General features: G+C 38.3%; 2 protein-coding genes across 5 annotated transcripts in view; both read left to right on the top strand.

Annotated features, from left to right (window-relative positions):
* Positions 1-10,152, top strand: part of lipeb (lipase, hormone-sensitive b) — a 41,219-nt gene extending 31,067 nt beyond the window's left edge. For 3 of the 4 annotated variants that reach the window (XM_036558270.1, XM_036558272.1, XM_036558273.1), the window contains 3 exons: positions 3,863-4,119; positions 4,639-4,899; positions 6,638-10,152. In XM_036558270.1, coding sequence (XP_036414163.1) covers positions 3,863-4,119; positions 4,639-4,899; positions 6,638-6,964 — 845 coding nt within the window. In that variant the 3' untranslated portion in view covers positions 6,965-10,152. The remainder of the gene's footprint in view (positions 1-3,862; positions 4,120-4,638; positions 4,900-6,637) is intronic. The other variant, XM_036558271.1, reaches the window with a different exon arrangement.
* Positions 10,153-11,246: 1,094 nt separating this feature from the next.
* Positions 11,247-15,111, top strand: part of tmem145 (transmembrane protein 145) — a 46,446-nt gene continuing 42,581 nt past the window's right edge. Inside the window, exon 1 of the mRNA XM_036558892.1 lies at positions 11,247-11,448. Coding sequence (XP_036414785.1) covers positions 11,353-11,448 — 96 coding nt within the window. The 5' untranslated portion in view covers positions 11,247-11,352. The remainder of the gene's footprint in view (positions 11,449-15,111) is intronic.

The raw sequence follows: 15,111 nt of genomic DNA, 5'->3' as shown, positions 1-15,111 counted from the left end.
CTACCACTGTACCACTGTGAACAGTTCTGACATCAGACCACTCTGCATGACTTTGTTTATGTCTTAACCTTTTAATTATGCTCAAATTTAGAAAAAAAAAATGGTGAGATTCCACTTCAAAAAGATAAAATTTGGAACGCCATGTGTGTCTCCAAGGCTATTTTCCAGTGGCCCCACATAATCCCTTTTCTCCGAGCACGATCACCAAATGACTCAGCAGCTGTTCAGTGATTCAGTGAATGATCGTCTTTTGAGACTTGTTGACCTGAATTGTGGACATGTTCTCTCTCAGTGCATTGCATGAGTCTGCTGAGCCAGTAGGGTTTTGGGCCCACGCCATTGCATTTCTGCATTGTATGGCCTCACTTGTAAACACTAACAAACACAGAACATACTAACAAACTGTAAATTCCCAAATCAATTTTTTGTTTATATTTTTGTAGTAATTTTAGTAGGTATAATGCTGGCCCCTTCTTCTGCAGCCCTGTATGTCAATAAATGGCTTTCTTAGAGTGGATTAGGCTATTTAAACTCAGTGCCGGCCCTCCAGATGAATCTGAGGTTTGTTGGCACAGGAGATAGCATTCTGTAGTGCGCAAGAGTTTTTACATTGCACAGCCAACTTCATACATGAGTCATGTGAGGATACACAACATCAGCATAAAGTAAAAATACTTTTGTTAAAATACAGTTACAAGTTGAGGTCGGTTTGTGTGCATCAAGCAACCAGTCCCACTCCCGCCCTGGTTTTGCACTGCAACTCCTTGTGATTTTTAATACCTTTTTAAGGCATCAGCACATCAAAAATAACATTTCCACTGCATGATAATACATACAGTCACTGTCACACTGTCTTTTCCAGTGTGTTTGACTTTATCAGTTCTGCTGTCCTCAAGTCCTTCATCTTCGGTCAGTTTAAATAACACAAGACTGCTTTTGGCTGAATATTTTTGTTGGGGGAATATTCTGGATTAGTTTAATATACAAGGTGGCTCAGTTTTGAACATGGTGGTTTGACATCATCTACCAATTTAATTAGGGATATTCCAAATCATGGTTGTTAATTTATTTATTTTTTTTGTTTTGTTTTTTTTGCCCCCCGATCTAGTCTGAGTCGATAAATAATCGATCATGAGTCACAGGTGAAAACTATTACAGGAGTGCATTTAGTTCATGCAGATATGACACATTTTAAGCTTTCTCTTAAAACAATTGAACACTGCAGTTTAAACCACCTTATTACCTTCTGAAAATGCGCCTTACTTGTAAAGATTGTGGATAATATTCTATTATTATTATTATTCTCATTTCTTACTTACTGTGCAATACGTTTATGGTGATGATAATCCTCCTACTTTATTGATCCCTAGAAAAGATCGATATAATGGACTGTCATCTTAATAATATTGTCATTACAACAACAATGGCAACAAAATAACAAGAACAACAAAAGACAGGCTTGCATGAACTATTAAATATTACTAATAAAGTAATTACAATTACAGTGTAAAAACACTGATGCAAACTTTGTTGTAATCCAAAATGAATGGAACCTTATGAAATCATTTTTTTTTCACCATGGTCTTGAAGACATGGGTTTAGGAGCATTTACTGTGGCACAGTCTCTGCAAGGCACCTTGATCACCACTGAATAAGCAGGCTTAGCAAAAGCTAATCATTGTGAACTTTGGTCATGTGTAGAAGACAACAGTGTGCCTTGGAGGCCCTCTACAGTCCTCACTGAGCTTTACAAAATATCAAATCCACAGATGGCTTTCATAGAGTGGATTAGCCTGTTTAATCTCACCACTGGCCTTGCAGATGAATCTGAGGTGTGTTGGCACACCAAATAATGCGCAGTAGATTTTGCATTGCAAAGCCAGCTTCATAGGTGCATCATGTGAGGATGAACAAACTTTATCAATACCACATTGATATTCTGTGTAATTTCCTAAATGGATTAGTCTTGGTCCCTTTGAATAGTCTTCTTACAGTACCCACCTTCAGTCTTTGTGACTTTTACATTACATGTATTAGAACAATAGCTAGAGCCAAATAATACATTGTTTTAATTGTTATCGTCATATTGCCCTTTGTGATACTGATATCAAAAAAGGAAACAACGTGCAAATGAGCCCTCATAAATTTTCATTGTAGTGGGGAGCATTTTAGATTCATTTCGATGGCAATTTTGATAACCAAAGGTATTAATGTGATCCGACAAATGTAGATAATTTTGTACAAAATAATGCAGGTCAGTCTTAAAAGAATAATTTGGTGAGAAATCTAATTGACATGATTTATCGCTTTACCCCAGATGCCTTTGATCAGCCAAGACATGTTTGATAGCTGTTGGGTGCTTCTGTAGTTTACAACAGGAGATGCTAGGCTAATATTGCTAACAAACACTGATCTTAGACTGTCATCAATCTCATCTCAGTAATTACATGCCAAAATCTTAATTTATTTGCTTCACAATTTAAAAGCTACGTAAACAAGCTTAAAATCCAGTTTAGTACAATGGTTAGACTTCATTTAAACATTTAAGCTAAAATTAGAACTGCATCGTCAGTTGCAAATGCTTTGCAGTACTGTTCCACTTCAAACTGCACTGCAAGGGGCGTGTTGTACGTCAAAACATCTACACAGATATATTTTTTTGTTAGCATAGCTAAGGCTTCATAACATGTTATTTGGTCTAGCAGTGATCAGGTGCTTCCTTCAGTTTTTCTTAGGAATATGGAAAACTCCTAAAACCCCAGAGCAGCAGTATTTATAAGAGGTGAAAATCTTCAGTGCCAGTTTGCTTAAGTGCTGGCATCAATAGCTCCAATTCCCCACAGCAGAGACACTCCCTGATTAGTCGCAGGTATTGAATAATCCTCTTCTGAGACTTGTTGACCTGAAATTTGGACATGTTCTCTCTCAGTGCATTGTAATCAGAGTCCACTGGGCCAGTAGGGTTTTGGGCCCACACCATTGCATTTCTGCATTGTATGGCCTCACTTGTAAACACTAACAAACACAGAACATACTAACAAACTGTAAATTCCCAAATCATTTTTTGTTTATATTTTTGTAGTAATTTTAGTAGGTATAATGCTGGCCCCTCCTTCTGCAGCCCTGTATGTCAATTTTTTTTGTCAATTTTTTTTTCTGGAATGATACCACATAGTGTGTTGAGGTAAAAGTGGTTCCAGTTACTCAAAATGGCTGCCACACCATTCATCTCTGCAGAGAAGTTTATATATTTTTGTTTTTATATATGACATCTTTGAAACTACATTGATATGTCTGCGAGAAAGAAATAAAGATCTGGTTGTGTTTGGGTAGGTTGAGAGACATTTTTGGGCATGTATTTACAAAGATGAGATTGGACTTAAACGATCACCAATCTTTGTTAGCCTTCCATTTCCTATTGTAAACTAAAGAAGCAAACTTTGGCTACCGAACAAGTCTTAGCTAATCGATTGCATCTAGGGTAAGAGTGCACAACTCCAGCACAGTTTGGTGATTTTTCTGCTCAAACACACCTGAATCAACTGAGTTGTTAATTGTCAGGTTTAATGGGTGTGTTTAAGTAGAGACACTACCAAACTGCTGGACACTGGACCTCCAGGACCAGAGTTGTGCACCCCTGACCTAGGTTACTGATAAATTATGTTAATTTCATTTTTCGCCAAACTATTCCTTTAAATAATGGCACATCAAAGGTTCACCAGTATGCTGCATATTGTGTATAGCCATTGCGGTATGCTGCATTATAATCACAATATGATATTTTAATTTTATGATTTTATGATAATACTAATAAACTCATCCTCTCTTCTTCTTTTTCTGTTCTCCACCTTTTTTTCCCCAGATACAGTGAGGAAGAGTGTCTCTGACGGCACTCTGACTTCTCCACACTCCGACCCTTCGGTTCCAGTGGCATCGTCTGACTTCTCAGGGGTGAGAGAGTCCCTGAAAAGTCAAACTTGTCAGAACCTGACCACCCACACCGAGGGCACATCCACCAGCAGCAGCCACAATAAAGCCAACCCTGCTAGCACCCACACCACCACCCTCACTGACCACCATAATCCCATCCTCAATACCACATCACTCCCTGAGAGCAAGGTACACATGGAGCCATACTTACTTCTGCATGGAGAGTTACTGTCAGTATGCTTGAATATTTTTCCACTGTGTGACATCTGAACAATTCTTTTTGGGGGTTATCATAATAAAGAATACTTTGTCATTATTTACTTTTTTTTTGTCTTTGCTGACGGGATGCCAGTTGCTTCAAAGTCCAAGCAGTGTTTTTCTTAGCACAGATTCAAAGACTTGAGGGTTGAGTCCAGCAGGGAGAGAGAGAGTTCAAGTGGCTAAATTAAGGAATGTTTCTTGATCGTATAGATGTTCATTTGTTCTCCATGTTGCTTAAATGCATGGGTTAGAAATATTGCTTTGCTATTTGCTGATTTCCTTTATTTATATAACTCAATTAAACTCAAAGAAAGAAATCATTGATTGATAATAAATTTGGCTTTTGTTTAAAAAATATTTATTTAAAATGTTATTTAAAAAAACACTTAACCATCAGAATGCTAATTAATTTTTATTAAACAATTCTCTTTTCGTTTTTTTTTCCAGCCAGAGGATGTCAGCTTCTTCCTATCCAACGAAGTAGATCCCTCTGTGTCAAGTTCGATCTCCGCCGTAGCTGTACCTCCCCCAGAAGGAGAGGAAGACTCTGAAAACCCAAGAGAGTTTCCTGAGGGCTTTGAGCCTCTGCGCTCTGAGCAGCTTGCTGAGATGAAGGTGGACTCTTCCCCCATCTTCAGAAACCCTTACATGTCTCCGCTTCTGGCTCCAGACAACATGCTAATAGGACTTCCTCCTATACACATAGTGGTAAGAGACTGTCAATTATTGCCAGATTGGGTGGTTTCCCAAACAGCTATTTGAGCTATTTTAAAATGATGTGCATAGAAAAATGTCATTGGGTGGGATTTTGAAGACATCCCATGTGTTCATCAATTGCCTAAGGCTGGGGCACCGAATCAGCACTGATGGGATTCTATTTTAAGTTTGAGAGACTGGAGACATGAGCCAAATGGCCCACTTTCAGAAGACACCAAGGTGACTTAATGAAAAAATCAACATTCAAACACATTTAGAAAGTGTTCAAGCCTAAATGTCGTCATGTATGTTAACACTATAAAACTATTTGGTTTTGGCTGTTATTCATTTATACACAAGTTTGCTTTCCATGCTCAGGAGTCTAAATGTGGTTGTGACAAAAAAGCCTCTAATGTATAGCTTTTAGAGTGCTTTAGACTACCATGATCAAGGATGGGTATTGTTAGAATTTTATTAAAACTAGTCTTACAGATGTTTCTTATTGATTCAGTTCTTTATCAGTACTATTATTGGTTCTCTGAAAAAAAGAAGTCATTAAGGACAGAACCAGCATAGCTTTATTGTTACATGTCACAAAATTGTCTTTCATCAGAGTATTTTAAGGGGGCTGAGAAGGGCTGCACGAGTCCCTTTAGATTTCAGGATTGTTTCACTGCTGGAAATAGTTAAAATATATATAGTTTTACATAGTATGGTATAAAGAGCTATGAGTACTTGTTTTAGGGTGAAGCTATATTATTACTTTGTGATTTATAAATATATTTTTAAAATCTGGAGTAGTCATGATTTGTTTACGATTATGCTGCGTTTTCATTACAGTGAGCCAAATCGCTTCCCTCACCAGCTGTTGGTTGAGAGTGTGTTACAAGTTTAGATGGCCAGAGTTAAATTGTGTGCAGTTTTGGGCTGTTTTTTTTTTTTTTCCTGTTCTGAGTGACCAGGGAGTCTCCATTAGCATCCATTGTTGTACCAGTTAGGTGTAGTTTTACCTCGTTTACCTCTGATCTAAGCTAATGCTACTCATCCAGATGTTGTTCACCTGACAAGAAGACCTGCCCTCTTTCTTTGGCTATTTTTGAATAATAAAGCTACCTCTGTGTGATGCATATTTTTTGTGCAACACCATCACTGTCACCTAAAAATGTAAACCACAGCTCTACATTAATTTTAGCCAAAATCCATCTTTTCTTTTTTGGTATTGTTTTTTCATTCTCTGGATATCCGTTCATGAGCTCTTATGGATATTCCTCCAGTTTTTACTCTTTTGTAACCCATTCTCATTCAGAACTGGGTATTGGGGTCATCCCAATACTACGAAACTATGATGAAATTATATACCAACATTAGATTCACCATGCCGTGCTGAATATACCGTGAGTTTGTTAGTATTTGCTTTGTATTTTGCTATCCTCATTAGAATGCTAAACAAGGATGACAGTTCACTTTTAAGTCGATGAAATTCTGTTAAGATATGAATGCAAACTTGAGTGACCTCAGTTGACTCAGTTATCTGCAATATAGATTTACCTTGACTTTCTCTGATCTACTGAAACCAGCTACCTTCACTCAGAGTATGTGGAACTTTAATGAGAAAATGTTGAGGCTAGCATTCAAGGAAAAGGTCTAATATGCATTGGATATGTGAAAAATGCTTTACTTGCTGAATTCAGCATAAAATTCCTACCAGCCTCATTAATTAATGCCTTCTTTCCTCTGCGCCTTTCCTTAGGCCTGTGCTCTGGATCCCATGCTAGACGACTCTGTTATGTTTGCCAAACGACTGCGGTACGTTGAGCAGCCTGTGACACTGTGTGTGGTGGATGACCTCCCACACGGGTTCCTTAGCCTGTCCCAGCTCTCCAAGGAGACCCGTGAGGCCTCCAATGTCTGCATGGAACGCATCAAAGAGGTCTTCACCATGAAAGACCCGCCTCCAGAGATGCGTAAACATCGCAAGCTTGAAAGGACCAATCATGGGGCTTCGGCTGCCAAGGGAGCCTCATCCAAGCTCTTTCAGCGGACCACTAGCAAAGATGGGGGAGGGGCCATAGTTTGAAGAGCTTTTTAGTGTAAGAAAATTAAATGAATAGAGAAACCAAGAGAAAGATAGGTCTGTTTTGATAAGGAGAATGAAAAACTGGAATCACTATGCAACAATACAGATAATTAATGAGGAGTCAAATGCAGTAATGTCTCATGAAAGCAGTTCATTCTGTTTATACTTTAGTGAGGCACCACTAAGTGGATGGAAGGAGAGAAGGAAGGAGATATTTTAGGTATACAATGAGCTCCACTTTCCCCACTGCTGCATTATTTTTGTGCTCAAAATGACTACAGAAAGTTTTAACACAAGCGCACATGCACATACACTCATGCTTTTATATAAAAAAAATAACGCCACTTTGCCTTTTTGTTACTGCTTCGCTTGGCTGAAATACTGAGCTTATGAAGCAACTACAGTCACCAGCACAGAAAGAGATGCTTCCTGCCTTCTATAGGTCTGAATTTGCTTTACTCTAATTCTGTCAATGCATTGCTTGAAGGTCATTTCCAACCTTCCTGCTAATTTCATAATTTATTTTTAATAAGTCAGCCAAATCAAATATCAAACTGTGATTTATAAGTCCTAGCTCTCTGTTGTTTCTTTTATCAGCGTTTTTGAGGGTGGTAGTTCTGCTGAAAATCTTGATGATATTGAGAAAGGTAAACATTTACAATTGCTTTATGCATAAGAATTCACAAAATGGATTTAATAAATAGATCAATCAGTTAATCCATCAGTTGATTTATTAGCCAAGTGCGTAGTTTAAGCACAAAGAATATTATTCTGGTTTTCAGTACGTCTCACAAGCGTACAACCGAGGCAGCCATCCACGGTGGTGATTTTAAAGATTTAAGGGGTTTATTCGTTGCTTAGTTGTGTTTTCGTAATTGTTCATTAGAGAAAGTCTTGCAAATGCTGCTTCACCTGCAGAACGTCCACTGAATTACATAATGCTCATCAGATCTTATAGCAAAGGTGCGAAACTATGTTTGGTTTAGTGTTAGCCACTGTGCCTAGTCTACCCACACTGTAGACCATGCACTGCCAATTTGAGCATATAGCACTTTCTCTTTCTCATTCTTCTTGTTTTTTTTTGTTTTTTGTTTTTTTTTGCTGCCCTGTCTTGCGCCATGTTTTCCTAGGCATCTCTTAAGACCCCCTGCACACTGACCCATTTCTAGCACCCATCTCATGCAGGAGATATTTTAAGCCAAATCCCTCAACAACCTTGAACCAGTGAGCTGTTTCAACTAGCACAAGTCCCAGCACTCTTCCTCTGTATGTCAGTAGGAGTGCCTAGAATCAGGTCATCACTTTTCTATCGGTGTTTCAAAAACAGTGTCACTCTGTTCAGTTGCACAGTGAAGCCTTGCAGAACTGGAAGCAAGACTATGTTGCTGATGAAATCATATTTGTGCTATTTTCCAAAATGCTTACTCAAAGGTTTAAAGCTTGGCTTTACAAGCGTTTCCACTACTGGAAATTCTGTGTACTATTAGGCAAGACATTGCTACCTCATGCCAACATGTACAACTAGCTGTGTAGGCAATTTGTGTGGACAGCTGCTAAATTCCTTTAAAGCAATATACTTAGAGAGTTCAGTCTCCCAGAGGGCAAAACCCAGTAAGGAATTTTTTGTAGTGACCTCAAGACAGAGACTTGGTAATACCACTCCATATAAGACCAGCATGTTGTACATAAAAGCTATTTTCTCTCTTCTTTCTGTCCCCCCATCCTCAAAGACAGACCATGCCCTTGTATTTTTTCCCCTGTAAAAAGTGTGTTTAGACAGCATTTCTCACTACATTCCTCATCAACTCTATTAATGCTCCTTTTTCATGTGCAAATCAACCAGTTCCTGAGGTGGTCTTTCAATCAGATGACTACCCCAAAGTGAATTTGTACAAATTCACTAAACTAGTATTCTCATAAAGTCCTTTGTCTGGAATGGGGCAAGTCATTATGGATGAATTGTGGTCTTAGATGTTCTTGAAATGAATAGATCATAAGTCTTGCACAGTAACCCATCTTTTGTTTCTTCGTACTATGTGTGCATTTGTGCGTTTAATACTGCCAATCAAACTTTGCACAGTCGCTCAGTCACAATCATTAGGATGTTCCTTGCTTATTATTCCATGTCAGAAGACAAGCACTTTATGGCTAGGAATGCATTGGTGTATCTCCTCACAAGCTCTTTAATGAACTGAAACTTGTATTTAAGAATTTTAGATGTTTTTTTCCTCTGTTAAAAACACCATAAGTGCAAATCTATGTAAACTGTGTGTGTATGCATAAAATGATTTTGTGTTTAGACAGTATTTTACTTTTAAAGATTATATAATGATTTAAATCATGCAAGTTTTATCCAGGAATGATTGAAGTATTATTTTTATTTTTTAAATTGGTGCTTTTTTTGAGTTTTGCTGTGAAAAGTAGTAGAAATAGCAATACCTCAAAGCTTTTAATGTGCAGTAATGTGCAAAAGTAAGAGACCACCCTTCATTTATTTAATTTCCAGTCAAAACAGGCATCAAGTACAAGTTATATTCTGAGATATTCTACCTCTGTCTAATTTTCTTTTAAGTGTTTTTGGCTTTTTTCCTGATTCTTAAAAATGAATAACTTTTATCTAATGGCCATCTTGACAGGAAATTGGGCAAATAAAGGGTGGTCTCTGTCTTTTGCACAGTACTGTATGTATGGAGAAAGGTCAAAAACCATGATGGCAAATTCATGATGTTCAAAACATGGTCGCAAACCCTAGTTCAGTGCTCTCTGAGCTAACCTGAACTAAAACTGCTTAATAAAACTGATGTTTGTATTAGCAATCTATTTGTAAAAAATTCAGAGTCTGTTCTATTTAGTACAAATCCTGTTCTCATAATATGTTTTTAAATATGAGTACTGACCTTGACTCAGTTCTAGCCATGCAGAGAGATTATTTGTATTTACTTTCTTCCTTTGGAAGTACGTATAAAACCCAAATGATTCACTGTCATCTATGGCAGCTACCAACTTGAACATAATACATCCTTTCCTAATTGCGACAACAGCAAAAAAAGAACTCTAGTAGCCAGGTTCAAAATGCAGTTCAAATCTATTACTGATATATCCAAAGTACTCGCTGTTTCCGTTCATTTGATCATTATATTTTCCCTGTGTTTATTGCTATTGGAATAAAGTTAATCATTTTAACCTCATTTTATGTGCCTCTGTCCTTTCCTGTCCTGCCCTGTCTATTTTATTTTTGTATTGTTGTGACAACCAACAGTTGTTAGTAAAATTAATAAAGGAGGGGATGTTTTGCATTTCAAAACAAATCACATTAGCATGAAAACACTTGCGTGTAAACGGTAATTATGTTTGACAGTTCTTTGCAGAGAATGTATCCTTTTATGTGCCACTATTAGTTAGTGCTGTCTGGCGGTAGTGCTGTATGTCATTGGTTGGTTTTTGCAGTATTGTTTCGAATAATAAACCTAAACTAAATGTTAGTGCACCTCAGGCCTTATTATGCCATAAACTGAGTACAAATTCAGTTTTAAGTGAGTTCATTAGAAGAACAACAGATTCACAAACGGATATTATCCATTCCAGATAAGTGAGAGTCTGTAAAGAGTGGTCCATCCCATAAAAATTCAGCCCAAAGATTTGCACCTATCTTTTGTCACGATCATTATGTACTCCATTCATTCCATGGTTTCTTGGGCATTACAGGTTTTCAGTAGGCTTTTGGTCAGAGGACGAGGGATGACCACTGCAAAAGCTAAGTTTTATGGTCAGTGAACCATTTTGTATAGAATTTGTGTGGATTGTTCTTTTGGACGATCCAACTAGGATGTCAGTATGTTTAGACACCATTTACATGCCATCAAACTATCTGAAAGGCTGGCCAGCAGTAAACCTTTGCTGTCTTCTAACTACAAACGTAAGTGCCTAGGGTCATTAACATCACTGGACCTTTGATTGATTGATTATATGGTCAGATGGTGAGCTTTTGTTAGCAACAATGCTGTGGTGGGTTAGACATAAAAAAAGCCAAGGCCTACAGAAAATTAGTATACACTATGGTAGTGTGAGCTGAGACTGATCTCTCTTCGAATTAGGCTGCAGATGGTGACTTACAGCAGCTTGAATTCAAATTCCAATCAAGCCACGTTTAGCAGGTGCAATCGCAGCCCGATTTTCAGTGCATTTCTTGCAGCCTTGCAGCGGCGTCCCCCTTTTCTCCCCCCAACCCGTGCGAAAGCGCGCTCTGGTCACACATGCATCAGCAGGGCTGCTGACGGGAGCGCGCACGCTGTCTCCGCGCGAGCCAGATCTATCGCCCCGTCCCTAAGGTTACCTGCACACTCACACAGAGGAAAGGGGAGCAGCTCGCAGCGAGCGTAGGTCAGAAAATGGACAGAGTTTTAGGATTTGCCGTGGTGTCGAGCGTTTTATGCGTTGGATCTGTGTTGGGAAAATACGTCAGAGGCATCGTCAACACCAAAGAGGTGAGATGTTTACTGCGTGCCTCTGTTTTCGGTGCAAAGTCTCAGTCGGTCAGCTTCGCATGCGACCCTTTAGCATTAATGAGCTAATTCCAACAAGCGTAATGCATTATCTGAGTAGATTCTTTCTTAGGCGTGCATTCATTTGCGCTTTTGCTTTGTTCCACATCTGGCAACAGCCTCGTTTGGTCTCCAAAGCTACCAGCATGATGGTCTTGCTGAAAAAGACACGGACTTTTTAAATGAACGCATCGTACTAGTCGCTGACGTTTTCAGCGATGACTGATCGAGTCCTGCTTTTTACTCGAAGGCCGTTACAGGTGTGCGCTGACCTAAATGTCCTTATTGATGCTAATTCAGTGTTGGTTCTACCAGTTTCACATACTGTAGCCCACTATGCGTACTAACCATACCTTTGTGTGTTTAGACTCTGTACACTCATGTTTGAACGTCTGATTAGAATTGCGATTTTAAATCAGCTCTGAACTCTGCGAACACACACAGACAGCTCTAACTCCGGCAGCAAACCTCCGGACCAAAATGTGGACAGCCTGTTATTTAGGTGATGTGTGTGTGCACTTCCACTCCTTTATGTTTGTCCAAGTCCTTTCAATGTAGCCTAAAGGCCTGTGTACAAAGCTTTGGACTGAAACAGTGAACCTTAACTTTAACATGGAACATGTAGATCACTTGGTTTCTCATTGAGGAGGCTTCTACATGCTTTCTCAAGGACACAGATGCCACATGGCAGTCGCTGAGACTTAAGCCTAAATGGCACCTCTGCACTGCTACACGATGACTTGAGAAGGTAATGGAGAAACATAAAGGTGGGAGGTTTTTATAATATGTAATATCTCTGTATTATGTGTACTATAAGTTGTGTGTATTGCAAATTGTTTGCAACCATTTATGTTTGCAGTAAGTGTTTTGCTTGTCAAAGCATCACACATCATTAGAATAAATGCAAATAAACATTAATGCAGTAAAGAGTATCAAAAATTTCTAGTTTTCAGGTTGAAGAACACAGGCTTGGTAGCGGATTTTAACCATCCGTCGGCCATCATCAATAAAGCACCAATTATGCTTCATTTTCGCTACCATTGGAATAGTTACAAATAAGTCATAAGTGTCTGACGACGCTGCCTTTAATAGTGTATCTATTAGGTACATTTGTGGAGGTGCACTGGGACCATTCCACAGTGCTGCTCTGTATGCTACAATATAAAGTAGGCTGTGTGATGGTAAGATTAGTTTAAACCTACTAATTAATTACTTTTTACTCTTAAACACGTGCATAGTTTTCCTCATACAGGGCTGTCTGGCTAGCTTTCTAATCATTAGACCCATGGATAAACTGTATCGGGGCAGTCTTTTCATAACTTCTATGACCAGTCTATATGAATATTTTTTTATGAATGTTAACATTGTGAACTGAATAAAAGTGAGAATGCATTTAATTTACTTGATGCAAATACATAATTTCCCTAGGCGTGACTAAAATATGTTACATAATCACAGTTTTGTACTTGATGCAATATATTAAATACTTGATGCAATATATTACTCGTGAAAATAATGGAGAGATTTAAGTTTTTACAGAGAAAAAACAATGCATCACTTCCTATGTCATTTTAATGCAGTAAGACTTTAATTTAGTTTTTTTCTTGGCAGTGTGCCACCCTAATGAAAACTCTGGGTCTCACCTGGCAAACCCATTCTAAAAGTTCCACCTGGCTGTTGCATGGATTTGTTTACAACTCAAATCATTTTCTAAAAAAGTTGAGATACTGTCGAAAATGTAAATACAAACAAAATGCAATTATGTGCAAATCATTTAAACCCTAAATTTAATTAAAATAGTACAAAGACAATGTATCACAGGTCAAAACTGAGAAATTTTTATGGTTTTTGAAAAATACATGCCCGTTTAGAATTTGATGCCAACAACACATTCCTAAAGAGTTGGGACTGGGGCAACAAAAGGCTGATAAAGTTGTGTAATGCTAAAAAAAAAACACCTGGCAGTTGATTGGCCACAAGTCAGTAACATGATGTGGGTATAGAAAAGCATCCCAGAGAGGCTGAGTCTGTCATAAGTAGAGATGAGGAGGTGCTCATCACTCTGTGAAAGACTGCACGATCAAATAATGCAACAATTCAAGAATAATGTTTCTCAACATAAAATAGCTAATAACTTTTGCTTTTCATCATCTGCGGTACATAATAACATTAAAAGATTCAGAGAATCTGGAGACATCTCTGTATGTCAGGGACAAGGCCAAAAACCAGTATTTGCTGGCCGTGATCTTTGGGCCCTCAAGCGGCACTGCATTAAGAACAGACATGATTCTGTAGTGGAAATCAATGCATGGGCTCAGAAACACTTCTGAAAACCACTGTCTGTGAAAACAGTTTGTCGCTGCATCCACAAATGCAAGTTGATACTCTAAAACGCAAAGAAGAAACTGTACATAAACAGGAACCAGAAATGCTGCCACCTTCTCTGGGCCTGGGCTCATTTAAAATGGACTGAGCGAAAGTGGAAAAGTGTTCTGTGGTCCGACAAATCAACATTTGATTTTTTTTTTTGGAAATCATAAACACTTGTGTCCTCTGGGCTAAAGACCACACAGCTTGTTATCAGTGCACAGTTCAAAAGCCAGTATTCATGATGGTACAGGGGTGCATTAGTGCCTATGGCATGGGTGATGTGCACATCTGTGAAGGCATCATTAATGCTGAATGATATATTCATGTTTTGGCAACATATGCTGCCATTCAGATAATGTCTTTTTCAGGAAAGGCCTTATTTATTTCAGCAAGGCAATGTCAAACCACATTCTGCATGTATTACAACAGCATTGCTTCATATTAAAAGAGTCCAGGTGCTAAACTGGCCTGCCTGCAGTCCAGACATGTCATCCACTGATAACATTTGGATCCTGAACTTTTGAGCAGCTGAAATCCTTACGAGTGATGTTAAAAGAAGAGGTGATGAAAGACAGTGGTAAACATGCCCCCGTCCCAACTTTTTGGGATTGTGTTGTTGGCATCAAATTCAAAATGGGCTTATATTTAAAAAAAAAACAATAAAATGTCTCAGTTTCAACATTTGATATGTTGTCTTTGTAGTATATTCCTTTAAAAATATGCTTTACATGATTAGCATATCACTGCATTCTATTTTCATTTATATTCTGCACAGTGTCCCAACTTTTTTGGAAATGGGGTTGTAATTCCACACCTGATTTAATTTAAGAAAGGACTGATTTGTCAAACTAGATATTGGATGACATCTACAAATAGTACTTAGCTTCATCAAGGAGAGGCTTAGGAATTGTTATACAAACAATGAACACGTTGGTAGACATAAAATCACTATGCGTGTTTGCTGTATTCATGTTATTTGTATTTACTCATAGTGTTTTTCTGAGCCAGTTAACGCTTATAAGCTTCATGCATTGTTTCTAAGCTGGGCTGTGTTTCTCTTAAATATTCAGTGCCAGTGTGTGCCTTTGGCTTATATCCTATGTTTAAACAGCACTATAGGCCTGCCCTATTAAATTAACCCTGCCGTTTCAAGATGTCTCTTTTAGTTGGCAACAATGGCACACTCGACTGTTTGCAGTGCTGTGAAAAAATTAATAGAGGTAGTATCTTTTTATA

This window comes from Colossoma macropomum, unplaced genomic scaffold (assembly GCF_904425465.1).
Source record: "Colossoma macropomum unplaced genomic scaffold, Colossoma_macropomum, whole genome shotgun sequence".
Taxonomy (NCBI): Eukaryota; Metazoa; Chordata; class Actinopteri; order Characiformes; family Serrasalmidae; genus Colossoma; species Colossoma macropomum.
This window is presented reverse-complemented; position numbering and strand designations above follow the sequence as displayed.